Source organism: Trachemys scripta, chromosome 8 (assembly GCF_013100865.1).
Source record: "Trachemys scripta elegans isolate TJP31775 chromosome 8, CAS_Tse_1.0, whole genome shotgun sequence".
NCBI lineage: Eukaryota > Metazoa > Chordata > Testudines > Emydidae > Trachemys > Trachemys scripta.
Window position 1 is genome coordinate 55,749,287 of NC_048305.1, and position 16,541 is coordinate 55,765,827.

Genomic DNA, 16,541 nt, shown 5'->3' on the forward strand with positions numbered 1-16,541 from the left:
GCCCCGACACCAGCCAAATAGGCCCCGGCCGAGCACCATCGAGCCCTCCCGATTTTCCCGGACATGCCCAGCTTTTGGGGATTTCCCCCCGGACGGGGATTTGAGCCCCCAAAAGCCGGACATGTCCGGGAAAATCCGGACGTATGGTAACCCTAACTTTGTAATTCAATTAGTGTGTTCGGCTGAAGTCTCTCCTCCTGCTAGTTGCTTTAAGGGATCGTGTGTAAAAGATCTACATGTCACGCTTCAGGAAAATATGGGCAGTATCCCTGGTATTTCAGCCAGCGCTTTCACTCTTTCTCTTTCAAGTGCTGTTGCTGCCTACGCAAGCTAATTGGAATCAGAAAGCTGACAGAATGCTTAAAAAGTAGATCAGGCATCTGAGCTGACTGCCACACCAGGCAATAATTACTTTAAAATGGTCATCACAAGGGAAGCAAACGTGGAACTGCCCCATCTTTTAGGCACAGAAGTGAGCAATCCTTTATGCAGTGAAGCAGATAAATAAACAAAATGGCTGATGACAGTACCCCAACTTCAATTTAAATTCAAGGCTGGGGTGAGGAGGGTGTATGTCTTCAGAAACATTTTCCTTCCATCTTTCTGCTTCACTTTCAAAAATACAGTGGAAAAATAGAAAAATGGAAGGAGGAAGAGGGGAGATGCTAGTTAACATTAAACAGCCTCTAACAGTAATAATGATGCTCGGGGCAGAGCATTTCCCATGGAATAAATGACCAGCTAGTGTTTCCACTTATCTCTAGGAAATATCTTGGGCCTCAGTTATTATTCTTTAACGGTGTTTTCACAGCTATACAGTATGTTGGCCCGTGTTGACAAGTATTTCATCATCAGTGCTTAATCAGATAGTTTTGTTAAGAGTTTAGGAATTGTGTCAGTCTCTGAAATAAAGGAAACCAGGTGGTTTTGGCCTTTCTGTAAAATGTTGCCCTGTCTGTCCCCTCCCCATCCTCCCCCCCAAAATCACATGTATTAAAACCAAGTGAATTTTTTAGCTTTTCTGATGACCACAAAGGTGGGACTAAATATATGCTTGTTGAGTGCTAATCTTTTTTTAATCTACTAACAAAACCTACAAATTTCTATCTTCAGCCATTGACAATAAGGCACTGCTGGCCCTAGGGTTTAGACTGGGAGGACTGGTGCAAGGAAACGCCACCAAACCAAAGTGGACATCATTATCCCATGGCAGCTCAATGGGTTTGAGCAACAGACCCAGAGCCACTTTATAGCTTCTATTCCTAGCCAATGTATAGTGCGTGTGTCATGTGCATCAAATAACTTTTAAGCAGCAGCAGAAAATGAAACAAGATGGTTTTGAAGACACACACACTATTGCCCGGATATGCCTTTATTCTGTACTTTGCAATTTTTAAACAATTTACTCTTAAAATTCTCTTCCTGAGCATAAAGACCTGGCAAGACTGGCCCAATTTCAGTTGTGGGGTATGGGCAAAACTCTATTCAAGCTCATGGCCTTTCACCCATTTGCAGTAGGACTGAATTGGCCCTCTGTGCTTTCAGAATACTATCAGGCTTGTATTCCGGCTGGGGCCCTCTCTACCCCAGACTTCTCTAGAGACATGAGTTTCCTCTGTTTTTCTTCCTTTTCCTTGCCCCTAGTAACTAGTTCTTTGACATGCTTCAGCCAATAATTTTTACCTGTGTGTTTGTGCATGTATTTGCTGAGTAGCCTGCACATAGGAACAGCCTGCATATAGGAACAGCAGATAGGCTTGTAATACTTGGACTAGGTTTCAAGGACTAATTTTGCCTATGGGCATTTGGGGTTTGCGTTTGTCGCATGGAGGACCAAGGTCCTAGTAGGAGCTTTGGTATTCACTGTGCCTTGAACAAGAGGCCTTGTCCCTTCCTGTCCAGCCCCTTTGGAGAGGCTAGTGGAGCTGAGGGTACTGGCATTGCATAGACTGTGCACTCAGGGGAGTACATTGTGTCTAACTCCATGGTGGCACCAGATTGAGTGAGGCTCTTTGCATCCTCGATGCACCCATGCAGGGTGCCTGGCACAGTCTGGCCCTTGATGTAGAGTAGTTTTGCAGCATTAGAAATGTTTTATAGCATGTATAAATCTTTCGGTATTTATATGGGCAAGATAGAATGGCAGTCTCTGCTATGCAGTGCAGTTTGGCCACTTGGAAAGTGTCTGTGTTGCTCAGCAGGCCTTTAGTTACATTGAAGAGTTTAATAATAATACTAAGTGGAATCTCCTCAAGTATTGGTGATCTAGCAAACCTTGATGAGCTGGTGAACTGTACTACTGGAAGTTTCATATTTCAGATGAGACAAAAAACATAACTCACCTGGTCAGTAAGGATTCCCTGAAACTTTTCACAAGCTTTAGGGTATTAGCCTCATTGTCCTGGTTTAATTTCAATATGGATGTATTTTGCTCATATAAAAATCCCTTGTTGCTGTTAATGGATAAAGTATTCCTCTTCATTTTTCTGTACCCAAAATGGTTGTCTTATTTTGCTAACACTATTATAATGGCTGCTGCCTTGCACTCCATAGGTTGCTGCATTCTAGTGGTGGATCTACATCTCTGCATCTATTTAGATGCATCTACGTGTAAAGTATCTTTGTAAATCAGTGTATAGAATCCACTGGGATATGTGGATGAAAGGTGTGTGTACTATCCTGTAAACCTCAGTCATCTTACCCAATGTTTCCAATTACTTATTTGCTTTTCATTCTCTCTCTCTCTCTCTCTCTTGAATTGTTCATTTGTGTGTGTTTCTTTTTAAAGGGTCGTGATTACTGTTCAGAAGAGGAGGATATCACATAGTGCCAATTCTGCCAATCAAAACAGGAATACTACTGTGTAAATAGATTACAACCCGGTCAAAATCTTTTGGAAGTCTTCTAGAGTGAGCAGCACTACATAGCAAAAGAAGATCATTTCCACATTGTATTCTCCATTCAGTTACAGCGTTTCTTAAAAAAAACAGACAAGGAATATTGCTAAGAACTCGTATGGAACTGTGTTTGTTGCTGCTAGTTAAAACTTGTTGCAACTTTTCACTTTTCTGTGTCCAGATATGCAGGAAATCCTTAAATTTAATCTGAAAGACGCTGTTGATTTTACTAAGGTTGCTGGCCTATTTTCTATTGGATGAGGTAGTGTTATACAAAACTTCCATAACTGAACAGTCAAGCTTCTAAGAAATCCTCAAGCTGTTTGTCAGTCCACAGATGGGCTGGAGTGCTTAGTATTACTGGTGATTTCAGCCTTTGGAGATGGGATGTGTTTTGCCATGACAGGCCTTGTTTCTCTACTGGGAAGAAGTTGAGAAATTATTGTCCGTTAAAAGCATGTTATCACACAAATACTGGAAGTGATGCAGGAGCAGAAATTTGTATTTTAAAGGGAAAAAAGTTTCATTTAATAGGTATCTTAATCAAGGACTAAGCTTACCGTATTGGCTTTTCTGAATGCGAATGGAAGTGTGATCACAATCATTTGAATCCCTTTTTTCTAAGAAAATAAACATTTACTGTTTTTATGTATTCTTGTCTTTTACCATTCATACAGTTCCACCCTTTATGAGTCTGGGGAACTTGGGAAGGCAAAGGCAGCCCTCTACAGTTCCAACTCCAAGATGCTAACACTTTAAAGCACCTATGCCCATTTGAAATGTCTGTTGTGTGTTCTGTAGAGTTTTATTTTTCCGTATTATGCAAAAGAGTATATTATCTTCTTACAGGCAGATGTAATATTTTTAACAAATATTGTCATGAGTAAAAATAATCTTAAAGGGGGGGAAACACCTTTTGTATTTATTCTTTTAAAGTAGTTAGGTAACTGTGCCTGTCTTTATCTCTATATGACAGTGTGTAACCCCAAAAGATGACCACACCAAGAAGAGATTCTGTTTTTGTCAATGTGCTACCAGGACACAGAGGTTTCTGTATTAAGTTTGTTTCAGTGCTGTTTTGTTGGATTATATATGTGGAACATACTGTGGATTTTGAGATATATTCAAGACAAGATTTTCCAATGACTACTGATTTTAGGTGCTTCCATTTTTTGGTGCCCAATTTGAGGCATCTTAAAGATCCATTATTTTCAACTAGTCACATTTGAAAATCTTGTCTAAAGTTATGAATCCTGAGTATTTGGAGTTGTGGAGGGCCAATGATTAAAGAGATCTCCAGCAACAGAATGCAGTGATGCTAAGGGTAGAGTTAACAACCGGTATGAAAAGGCTTTGTACTGTTTTGAAGTTATATCATAGTGGAGCAATTGATGCTATACTATTGCTTGAATGGTGTACAATGCGACCCTCAAACTTTTCCCTGCTCTCTCTCTCTCTCTCCCTCCCCTCACTTCCTCATTTTTCCCGCCAGACTTTTTCCTTTTTCTGACTAGAGAGCAGAGATAAAAAGCAATGAGGTAGAATCACATATTCCACCACATGTACACTCTTGAATAGTCAACATAGTATATTAATACTTGTTACATTTCATCTTCACGCAGGACTGGTTCTAGATGTCTGTAGCAAGAGTAATATGTCAGGAGGCTTTAATGAGACTGCTATATCAATCTGACTTTTTTTTTTTTTTTTTTTTTTTTTTTTTTTAAAGAAAAAGTCCTAAATCCTGCCATCTGATGAGGGCATCTCAACTTGCCATTAACAGTACTGAGAGTTAAGTGCTCAGTACATCACGGGATAAGGCACAAAGTTACCAATAAGCAGCTAATATTTTTCAGGGTAAGATTCCAGGAACAACTGTCCTAACAGACAGGGATTCTACCAGATTGCACGGATTTTTATCCTGCTTGTGGCTGAAAATTGCAGGAGATTTCCAGTTTCCCAGATCTTCATTCAGTTTTATCAACTGATTTTAACAGTTTAATCTTGTTTATTTTGTGGCATAGCATATCCCAAGCTGACCAGAAGCTACATTTTCTCATCTGTGATCCAGGTGTCACATCATTTTTATCAGGATTGTCCTGGTTTCTCCTGGAGTTGAAGCATGACAGAAACAGGTTTGTGTTCTCCTACACTGTGACTGTGCCTCTGTAGTACTGAACTTGTTTCATGAGTGGTGTCATCTCAGTAAGGTAGCCATCACCAGGAGGAGCATCAGGAACACTCATTTTAATTCCTTAAACAACTTGGGGCCTGGTTTTGCAAGCCCTACTCATGGGAGCAATCCTTACAAGATTAAACCTCACTGGCTTCAAGAGAATTATGAAGGGTTGCAGGATTGAGCCCTCTTTTCAAATATAGTTAATAGTTTCCATGTGATAAATGTTTCTTGCCATGCAAGTTCTATGTTGAAAAACACATGTACAGCAGTCCTTAAATATATCAGCCTCCGTCAGTATGGAGTTACTTTCAGCGTGCTAATACTAAATGTAAATAAAAATGTATAGTTGTTTATAATGCTAAAAACAAAGTTGGTTGCTGTTGTATACTATTGTAAGTCTTATGAAGGAAGAAAAAAACATACCTGACCCTTCTCATGTGTCTAATGTGACTGTACTGTTAAGCAGCTAGTGTTTTAAGCCTTTGTGTAAATTATAACCTGACTTGCGTATTGCTGCTTTCAAGTGACAACAGCAGCAAATGCTTGGGTGGGCGGTTGTATTGGTGGTTGCAATGGTGAGGGGAAGGAAGTGTTGGGAGGAGAATTTGGAGGGAAATTAATAGCTGCCAGTTGCTCTTTGTGGAATTCCTGACTGCCAATGGGTGTGGAGGGATTGTCAACAAGATTCATAGTTACTTTACCAATTTTATTGTGCAGTAAGTATGACTAGAATTGAGAATTTTATTATTCTTGTTGCTGACATCTGGTCAGCAAATCCTGGACCATCGCAATATTTGTTATCATTGACAGCCACCATGCAAAAAAGAGAACTTTGCATTGACAGTTTTCTGTGTTCTCGCTTTGGCTATTGCCTGGTCATTTAACTAGCTGTCTTATTCTTTTTGTCAAGAAAAAGCAAAGTTCTGCAGTTGTGATAAAAGGAAAGAAACTCTGTTTCCTGAAACAACAAAAAAACAGTCTCTTTTTTTCTAATCTCCAGTGTCAGACAGAGTTCTGTAAAATAAGATGGCTTCTGAACATTTAAGGCTCTGTTTTGACATCCTTCTCTCTACACCTGAACCATTGAAAGCTGTCTGCTTTGTTTGGCAAAGCAAGAGGACTCCATTGGAATGTTTCTTGAAGATTTGATCAGTGAGGTACTGAGAGACCTTCATCAGAACAAGTGGAGAGAGTGCATACAGCTGGCTGGAAGTAATATGCTGGAAAGTGGGCAATGAACAACTGGACCTCCTTTAAGTTGAAAATGCCTAGGAGTGAGATGTTAACTAAATGCCTGTTCTGTTTTGCCATTGGTGAAAAATAGTATTTAATTTATTTATTGTTTTTTGTAAGAGAGAGAACTTGCAAGTACCAAAAGCAGAAGTGTTAAGCTCTTCATATAAATTATATTTTTAATCAGGTCTATTTTGTTTCCTTTGACAAAGACACATCAAATTTTGCTAGAAATCTAAAAATATAGTGCCAGTCCTCCTCTGCTAAAGGTCTATAATAATATAAGCAGATTACTGTAGATTTAAAATTTATCTCTTCTCAAGTTGTACCTCAAAGATACTTTTACATGATCAAATACATTTGGGGGGAGGGGGAATTTAACTGTACACACCATATGTGCTGCTGATAATTTTTAAGGCATGTTATCCAAGAAGCACCAAGAAAGTGTTTCTAGACCAAAGTGTATTGTTAATAAGGTGCCTTTACCCTGGAAGCTTAGGGTGAAATTCTGGTTCTCTGTACAGAGCCTGAGTTAAAGGGCTTTGTGTTTGAATCTGCACCATTTGAATTTTCTTTTCCACCCATAGAGCCCTGGTAAATGCTCACATATATTGTCATAATTGATCTGCATTAAAGACCAAATCCTGGCCATAACCCCACAGTTATCCTGCAGGTTTGTGCAATGTGTGAGGTGGGGCAGGAATTTCATAACCTATTTATAGAAAACAGTATCACTGTGCTAAGCGTTTGGGCTGGTCACTATAAAATCCATTAGCATTTTTATAAGGGCATTTATTTCTATACTCTGGATCCTTAGGTAAATAAAATATCAAACTTCTGAAGAGTATTAAGAGACACTGAAAAGACAGTCTGGCACCATTGGAGTGGGTTCACTACCTAACCCTGGCAGAACTGTGCTAAGTTCTCTGTGTAGTAGTGTTAGCACAAAGGCAGAGAATTTCACCATTATTGTACTTGATTCAGACACAAAGGAGGGGGAGGTGGAGAAGAGTTTGGTAAAGGCAAAGCTCAGTCTTCAAAGGGTCTAGAAGGGAGATATTTGATATCATGTGCTGAGAAGTGAAAGGGTTAAATTCCTCTTCCTCGGCAAGAGGAGGTCTCCAGCTGTGGACAGTCACTGAATAAATGAGGCAGACTGCAGCTGGGGATGGTTTCTCATCAAGCAGATAGCCCTCTCCAAGGGAGGTTTGGGGAAGTAACACTTTCCTACTGAGAATGTCTCATGGAGTGGAGGGCTGCTTTACCCACAGGACTCTTTTTATAGTGCTGATTAAAGGGTTTTATTTTTATTTAACCATTGAAGTTGTTCTCTCTATCTCCTGAGACTAAGCCATGACCCATTTTTTCCAGGGATTCAGCTCTCTTTAGGCCTTCACATGGCAACATCCCCCCACCTGTAGCCTTTGCTCTCATGCAGAATTTTGGGAAATAGGTATTTACTTGCATCTCCAGAACAGAAGGAACTCTTCAGCATGAACAAGATGGAACTGTGCTTTGTACAGGAAATATGCCATTGAAGCTGAAGAAATAAATTGCCTGGGGCTGCACTGAGAACATGGACAAGAAGCTGCAAGTCAGGATTTTTATGTATGTATTTCTGTTTAAGTGAAATATTTTCTTCCAGCAATATCCTCATGTCTTGATTTAACAAGCATCCTTGTGAAGTAAACACTAATACAATGTGCATATAAGTTGATCTCTGAAATCAGGGTATTGCTGAATGTTAAACTAAAGGTATGTGACTGGCAGGAGAGTATCACGCTTCTAAAACCTTAATCTTGGGTATTGTCTTGAATTGGTCATTGAAGGGAATCCTGGATCAGCTCTGTTTTGTGGACATCTGGTACTGGGGTTGCCAATTTTGGTTGGACATATTCCTGGATGTTTCATCATATGACATAATCTTTAATTCAAGGTTAATCTTTAATTCCTGGAGACTCCAGGACAATCCTGGAGGATTGGGAACCCTAACATATTATTTTAATACCTTTGCCACTTACATGGGGGGGAGGGAAATAGAGACACGGAAATGCTGCATGTGTGCTTGTCTTGTGAGGCTTTCTCAATCTTTGCTTCCGCCAGTGTTCTGTCTCAGTTTCTGTGTCTAGTGCAATATACGTAGGTATATTAAAAGGTAAACTTTGGCCCAGCCTTAGTGTTGCTGCTTTGCACTGCCATGTGGAGAAAATCTAGTTTTAGGATTTAGACTCATTGACCAAGCCAGTGAGTTTTAAGGGGCATTGCAGGATCAGCTTTTTCACTCTCTGAGCATCAGGAATGTCATGTGTTGGTCTTCACTGACTCCTCAACCAATTAAAGGTGCTAACAAGATCATTTCCACAGTTGCTTTCTTAGTAGGATTGTGGCCTTGAGGCTAAGTGGAAAGGTGGGAAAGCCTCAGCGCTTTCTTACATATGTCTAATAGCTGATGAGGGGGATCTGACTGTATCCTACACTTGTGATGGGGGTGGTCTTATGGGTCTTTTCAGTTGCTAACTTCCATGATCTCCTTGTCAGAGTACTCTAGCTGGCATTCTTGATATGGCTGCAGTGTTCTCCTTAATGGCTACAGAACCAGGCTTACAAGGGCTACAGAATTCCATTGACTCTTGTCATGTTATAGCATGTGAGTTAGTGGGAGATGGAGAGAAGAAAGCTGACTTCTTAACAGGATCCTGTTAAAAAACAGAATAGACAACTTTGTTCTTTGTATCTCTCATGTTGCCTAATATTAAAGCCTCTAGATTTTGAATGCTGAGAAAATAACATGAGAAAAAGACTTATTGTCCAGTTGCTCTGTTTGTTTGTTACCTGGATGTATTCCCTAATCAGCACACAATGTCAGATGGCACTGGTTCCTCTCAGCTTATAATAAATTTAGCTGTGGTACTCTAAGCCCCTGAAGCAAGAAGTATTGCATTTGCACCCACATGCAAAATCATTATGTATTAATAATACCTTATATATAGTGCTCTTCTATCATGCTTTTCGTCTGTAGATCTCAAACCACTTTACAAAGTAGGTCAGTGTCATTACCCTTGTTTTACAGATGGGGAAACTGAGGTACTAGGAGGTGAAGTGACTTATCTAAGGTCACCTAGCAGTCCAGTGGCGGAGTCGACAATAGAATACAGGTCTCCTGAGTCCCAATCCAGTGCTAAAGCTTTTAAACAGAATCTTATGAGAAACCCTGGTAAGGCCCGTAACTGCTTTTTTCAAATGAATGGCATGAGGTTATTTCTGTATGTGTTTGACATCACCAGATCTTTGCAGTGCTGACTGCAACAATTCAAAACATGTAGATTGCATGGTGAGGTCACAGCAGGCAAAGCCAACAACCCCAGGTGTACATTTTTGTCTTAACACTTGAATGAAGTCAATCAAGCATCTCATGCTTAACTTTGAATATGCATAGTGTTGCTTTTTCATTAAGACTTACTAATGTTCTTCTGTAGTAACTGTTCTATCTCAAGGGAAGCCTGAGTCTTGCGTGTGATGTTTTTGTGTTGTTCTGTGATACTGACAGTTGTAGGATGCTGAAAATGTCAATAGCCCAAGCTTTAATGGGGCTTGGAGGAAAATTCTGTTCTAGCCCAGAGTCACAAAAACAAATTCTGCTCTTTCACATTCAAGTAAATTTCAATCACATTGATTCCAGAGAAGTTACTTGGCTTTTACGTGCGCTTTTACTTCATATACCTGAGAACAGAATTTGACCCAAGCTCTGTCTCAAGTCATGAAAATCTACTTAGTTTAAAAAATATACTCTAGGTCAGCACTTTTCTTTCTTCTCAGAGGACAGGAGAGTGGTGATCATTCAACTCATTCAAACACTGGGCACATTGACTACGTTTCTCTAGAAACCTAGAAGCATAATCCAGTTGCTGGCACAGGTTGTACCGATTGAGTCTGTCAAGGGATTTTAAAATCCTGCAAAAACAGATGTCAAATGCCACAGCTCAGCACCCTTGATTACTGTTGTTGTTGTTTCCATTGTGTAGCCTGCTGCCAGTTTCCTTGGTTCTGGGCTGCAGGTCTCATATTTACTCCAGCCTCCTCCTATGCTGGAGCTGAAAGCTCATCAAGCTCATTCCCAGCCTTTGTTTCTGTGTGGTAACACTCTTCCAGCTGCTCTGAACTGTATTGCTCTTGAAGGGAGATTGTACATGACTCTTTAGGTAGCATCTCGCTTTGACTGATGGAACACAGTGTTACAGAAGTGTTCCTATAACTTCAATGCCATTGTATAGAGCTAATAAACTGGATAGGGTAGTGCCTAACTAGTATGGCAGTGCCTGGATGCTACAATAATGGGTGATATGTTAAGAATAGATATACAAATTCTAGCATCAAGAGTCTGAAGGCAGCAGAGGTAAGCAGATGAGGTAACACAAACCTAGGAAAGTACTCCCGGTAGTAAAGGGACCTAGGCCCATAGCCAGAGACATCCCACATAGCCCTCCTCCCCAAACAGACACCGTCATTTCTGTTGATATCCAGCTGCTTTCAAAACTCAAAGGAGTGGACCAAAGATTCCTGCTTTGGCTGCTGGACTCCATGGCTGGCTTCTCTTTGCAGCCGTCTCCCAAACCCACTTGTTGGCGGTGAGAGATACCACCCTGGGTCCTAGTGTTCCCAGAGTCAGAGTGGGGTGGGGAGGAAGAGTGGCCCTGGCTGGGCCCCTTTTTCCCCAGGCCCCTCCGGTCCCTGCTTCAGCTGCTTCTGGTCCTACTGGCTGGCTCCTCCTTGCAGCTGGCTGCCAAGCCAGTATGGCATGGGGGACATGGGAGAAGAAGCCACCTGGGTCCTAGTGCCCCCCAGAAAGTGAGGGCGGGTCTCTTCCCCAGAACAGTTCAGAGTATTCCATTTGTGTCCTGCAAAAAATACCAGGAAGGGACCCAGCATACCTGGCTTCTCTGTGTGTTATAATCACACACAAAACTGAGGTACTGTTAAATAAATATGTCCTACTCTGCTTGCATTTGCTACTTGTTGCCATAAAAATGCGAACGCCTTATGGAATATGTATTATTAATTCTGTTGTTTCTGAGGAAGAAATAATTTATACAGGGAGGGTGGGTGGATAGACACTTTGCATAGCTATAGAGGTGCAATTGTTCTGGGGCCCAACCAGACGGAGTGGCGCTCGAGCCCTTCATCTCGTGCATGGGGTCACAACACTACTCACTCAAATTTGGCCTTGCTGATCCTCTGGCAGGTGGAGGAGTAGCTGGGCCAAATTTGAGTGGCATTGTGACCAGATGGGCGGGGGTTGCATTGCCACTCAGGTTTGGCCTGGCTGCTCCCCTGTCATGAGAGAGGGGGCAGCCGGGCCAAACCAGAGTGGCACTGTGACCCTATGTGCCAGACTTGCAGTGCTATTCATCACTCAAATTTGCCCACGCCATGTGAGTGCGGGTTTGCCAGTTGGAGCACTGGGATCAAGAGGAGCCACTCTAACCCAGGATGGGAATGGTGAGTAGCCAGGAGGCCCCAGGGATGATAGGTGAGAGTCTGGGGGGTGAGTTGTTAGTGGGCTATGGGGTGAGTTGGGGAGTGTCGGAAGGCTTTTGGGTGAGGGGTTGGGGGCAAGTGAGGGTACTTGTTTAAAGGTGGGGGCAATGTGGGGTGTTGGGGTGAGTGGGGGATGTGGGGAGCTCTGGTTGATAGGGCTAAGGTGTTGGGGGCTGCAGTGAGTGGGATGTGTGTCAGGGCTGCTGGGAACAGTCAGTATAAGTGGGGGCTGGTAGAGGAAGGGAATATGTGGGGTTGGAGATTCATTCAGGGGTCTGTGTTGGGGGGGTGGTAGAGAGGGGCATTCTGGGATATGTATGGCACTTTGCTGAGTGGCCTCTGATCAGAATCAATTTCTTCTCTCTGTAAGGTAAGCAACATTTTAGTTTTGGAAATTGGGAGGCAGGCCCTCAGCTATTCATGCACCACCACCGTCTGGGCCCTTGTTACACCGTGGTAAATGACCCCTTGTGGAACACTATGCCACAGGTATTGGTCACAGAACATGGAGTCTCACTTCTAAGTCATTGGCTCAAATGCCCCCAAAGTTGTTTCCATCTGATAGCTGTTTGATGGTGAAAATGAACTCAATCTCAATTCAGTTCCCTAAGAGAGAGAGGTGCATATCACAAGATCCAGTGCTGTCACTGCTGCTGTCTGTGTCGTACTTTAAGCAAAGAGGCCATGGACTGAATTAGTGTGAAATACTGATTGAGGCAAACCGGATGAGTGGGGTCATGTTTGGGAACCTTGTGTCCATACATACTGCCATGCCAGTGCTGTGTACCTGTTCTATGTAGTAATCCTCATTGTCTAGCACTCTCCATCTAGTACTCTCTGCGAGCATTAAAATCAGTAAAAAGACACACATTTAAATATAGATATTTTTGAAAACAGCTGACGGTTCTGATAACTCCTCCCCCCCCCCAATAGAACACATCCATTTCCTTCCAGGTGTTGAATATAGGGTGTGTACACAAGTACAAAAATATAACCATGGAACTTAATCTGCAACAAATAATTCTGCAGAGGGACTTCAACCATCTTCCATCTTAGTCAGATCAGCCTTACCCTCCCACAAACTGAACTGGTTACTTGACTGTGGAACTATCCATAACAGGTATGTTGTGCACACCCATTTAGCCTGTACCCCATCCCCACTGAGGCTGATGCCCAAATACAGTGTTTTCTAGGAATCCCATTGGGAACTGCAATGGAGTAGAGTTTATATTGATATATCTGGGCTACCTTTGAAACTTGGTAAAGATTAATGGGAAGTGCTATAATTTGCAAAGGAAGGAGAGGAGGGCAGAAGTACTAGTGTGTTCCCTGTAGTGTGGTAGGTTTCCCCAGACTTACAGGGAATGTTGGCTATTTGGCAAATGTCCTTTCTTCAGACAATCCTGTGTGGAGATGAATGGTAATGCAATGCCATAAAAATCTGTCAGAAGGATTCACTTTTTGCAATTAGCTTTGAATGTTTCACTGCAGGGCAGTCTTGTGCAGCACTTGTGCAGTGCTTTTGAAACACCTAGGACAGATGGTTGGATGGTGGGTGGACAGATTTTACTGAAAACTGCAAGTAGTTTACAGCTTTTGGCCAAACCAGCTTATATTAGAAACTGGGACAGAAAAACAACTGGCTAATAATGGGCTAGTAATATTGCTGCTCTGGTTCCAAATGTACAGAATTTTAGGCCCAAGGAACTATGAATTGGAAATTGATCCCACATGCCCTCTTCATGTCCACTGAGTTTATTTACGTGGGTGTAAACCTTGCAGGATTAGTCTATTGGGGCTTGATCCAGTGGGAAGTCTCATTCATTTCAGTGGGTTTTGGATCAGCCCTTTATAAAGAACTTAACTTTAGCTAGGTGACTTGGGAGGATGTCCAGGGGTGTAATAATTCTTGGCCATGCACATAGCATTCTTGATAGGGAATGTTTTGATAGTCTTCACTGCTTGTCATTTCAGTTTGGTAAATACACCTGCTTTAAAAATCCAGGTTTATATGGAAGAAGAATCTTTTTTGCAGGAGAGAAGAGAATCCATTTGTCTTTGCTTTTAATATAACATCTGGTCTGTCTTATCCTGTCTTCCCCCCACTTCTGCAAATATTTTCAATAGTGTTTGAATTTTCAAATGTATCAATATGTATCTGAGATTTGGCATTAGATGCGGGTGGCAAAGGCTCAATCTAGACATGACCAAGGTGAGGTTGGTTGGTGGGATGCAACTGGAAAGAATTGGTGAGGATTATATTGACAACCCTAATCAAGGCTAAGCAGCCACCATTTTATGATGCTGGTTTGTATTTTTGTGGTCTTGTTAGATCCAAGGTAGCTACTTGCTGTGCCAGTAGCAGCTGGAACCCTTTTTATTTTTATCCCCCTTTTCCCCACCTGGCAAGACAAGTGCGACAGTTTCTTTTGGATGTGGATCTCATTCTACTGAGCCATGCCATTGCCACCTTAAGACTAAAATACCGCCATGTGGTCAATATGCAGTTACATCTTGAGACTATCGAGAAACTAAACATGGTTTCTGATTCCTTTCAGAGAAGAAGGATCATCTTGTAGTTAAGGCACTTGTAATGGAGATGGCACCCACCCCTCACAAGAGTCCCCTTCTGGTCGGGCGTGAGCCTGCTGTTTCTCAGCTTTTGGAACGGGGTGGTACCTGTCTCTTGAGAGTGCCCCCCTGGTCAATGGCATGTCCCTGCCTCAGCCCTGCCACACTGAGCTATCCATGGTCCTGCTGCACTGCCAGCCAGCCAGGAATCTGGTCCTCTCTCTTCCAGCTCCAGGCAGCAACTGACAGCTCTGTCTCTGCTTTTTCTATGGCCCTCCTGGTCCCTGATTGGCTGCTTCCACTCTAGGCCACCTTGAGGACTTCTCTGCTTTTTTTCTGGGGCAGGGTGAGGCAGGGCCATGAGGCCTCCAGCAGGGGTCCTCTGGACCTAGTCCACCCAATCACAGCACCAGACTGAAATGCAGAAGGTCTGAGTCTAGTTCCTGGCTCTGTCATAGACTGACTGCTTGTCCTTGAGCCAAAGCCTAGTAATGTTGCTGTGCCTCAGTTCCCCATCTGCAAAATGGGGATAAAAGCACTTATTTGTTTAGATAATATAAACTCTTTGAGGCAGGGACTGTGTATGTTGGCCAGCACAATTGGCCTCTGATATCATGTGGGGCCCCTAGATACTACTTTAATAAAAAAAACAATAATTCATTATAAGGAAATGTAGGCAGTCTGTAATATTACACATAATGGGTTGGGGATTTTTTAGAGTGTGCATTTTTAGTCATAAAAGTGCCCAAAGTAATGGATGGGCACTTGTTACAAATTAAAATAAATATTTTAGAATCTGAGTTATAGTCTCTGCTGTAAATAAGAATGAGTTGAGAAATTGAGCACCAAAAAGGCAAATTTGAGCTTCAAAAGCTGTTGCAGTTATAATATAAAAATTAGTTTCATGATAAACATTCAAATCTCAGCTTATATTTTAATTTTAGCAAGTTTATAAAACAATAATTATCTGTGATTTAATTTGGAGTTAGAGATGATTCATCTCAATCTGCTTGGTTGACGCAGTGGGCCTTTACAGTAAGGAAAGCTTCCTACTGCTTAATGCACACGGTTACCAAGGAGCGAATTAAATGTCAGTTAAAAAGGAGCCTGATGCCCACATGCTTTTGAGCTTTTCCTGCCCTACTAACAGCATCAGTTGCTCTGCTTCTTCACAGATCATGGGGCCCAAAGTGTTATTTTTCCTGCTCTCTTTGAGGACCAAACTGTTCTATAGCATATGTTACATGGACATTTCTTTAAGAGGCCAATAATAATAATGCTGTGGTCTCACCAGTCAGTGAGGGTTTCATGTAGACTCTGTGTGTTTGTGTTTTATGTGCACATTTTATATGCATAATACACATTTCTGTGGTGTGCATCCCCCTAATGACTATTTTCCCCACCCCTCTCTAAACCTGAGACTCCCTGGGCATGCAGTTAGTCTTTGCAGAATAATTTGAACACCGGCAAACCTGAGCTCTGACAGACCAAAGGTGAAGTGGATACAACAATCATGGCCCCTTCCCTGAAAGTGCCCTACTTCTGGGCCAAAGGTTCCCCAAATGTGGTATCTGTACCACTGGTGGTGTGTGAGCTTGTTGAAAGTGGTACACTGTAACATGGTGGTCTGACTCCTGTAAGAGGTAGTGGACCTGCTCCAGACCTGATCCCTTTAAGGAAACAGGTATTCAAGAGAGCAGTAGACCAGCTGAGGAAGATTAGCTACTTCTTTAAGGTGATAAAACCGAGCTGTTAGGTGACACTTCCAGGAAGCTTTCAGAGTAGCAGCCGTGTTAGTCTGTATCCGCAAAAAGAACAGGAGTACTTGTGGCACCTTAGAGACTAACAAATTTATTAGAGCATAAGCTTTCGTGGGCTACAGCCCACTTGCATCCGAAGAAATGGGCTGTAGCCCATGAAAGCTTATGCTCTAATAAATTTGTTAGTCTCTAAGGTGCCACAAGTACTCCTGTTCTTTTTACTTCCAGGAAGATTAAGAGGGAGAGGGCACACTGCCAGGAAAGCAGAATTACAGGGGAGCATCAAGTAAGAAGAAATGCTCCCAGGGATGGGAACCAGAAGAGAGACTGGTGGGCTAAGGAAACCTGCCTGAGTCACAGCCCAGC

The 16,541-nt window shown here is 42.2% G+C and overlaps 1 protein-coding gene across 4 annotated transcripts in view; it reads left to right on the forward strand.

Moving 5' to 3' along the window:
* C8H1orf21 (chromosome 8 C1orf21 homolog) overlaps positions 1-16,541 on the forward strand; it is a 258,076-nt gene that overhangs the window by 193,547 nt on the left and 47,988 nt on the right. The window contains exon 6 of one of the 4 annotated variants that reach the window (XM_034779353.1): positions 2,554-2,583. The exons of 2 other annotated variants lie outside the window; for them this stretch is intronic. In XM_034779353.1, coding sequence (XP_034635244.1) covers positions 2,554-2,568 — 15 coding nt within the window. In that variant the 3' untranslated portion in view covers positions 2,569-2,583. Of the gene's footprint in view, positions 1-2,553; positions 2,584-2,788; positions 4,605-16,541 lie in introns of those variants that run through there. One more of the 4 variants, XM_034779352.1, reaches the window with a different exon arrangement.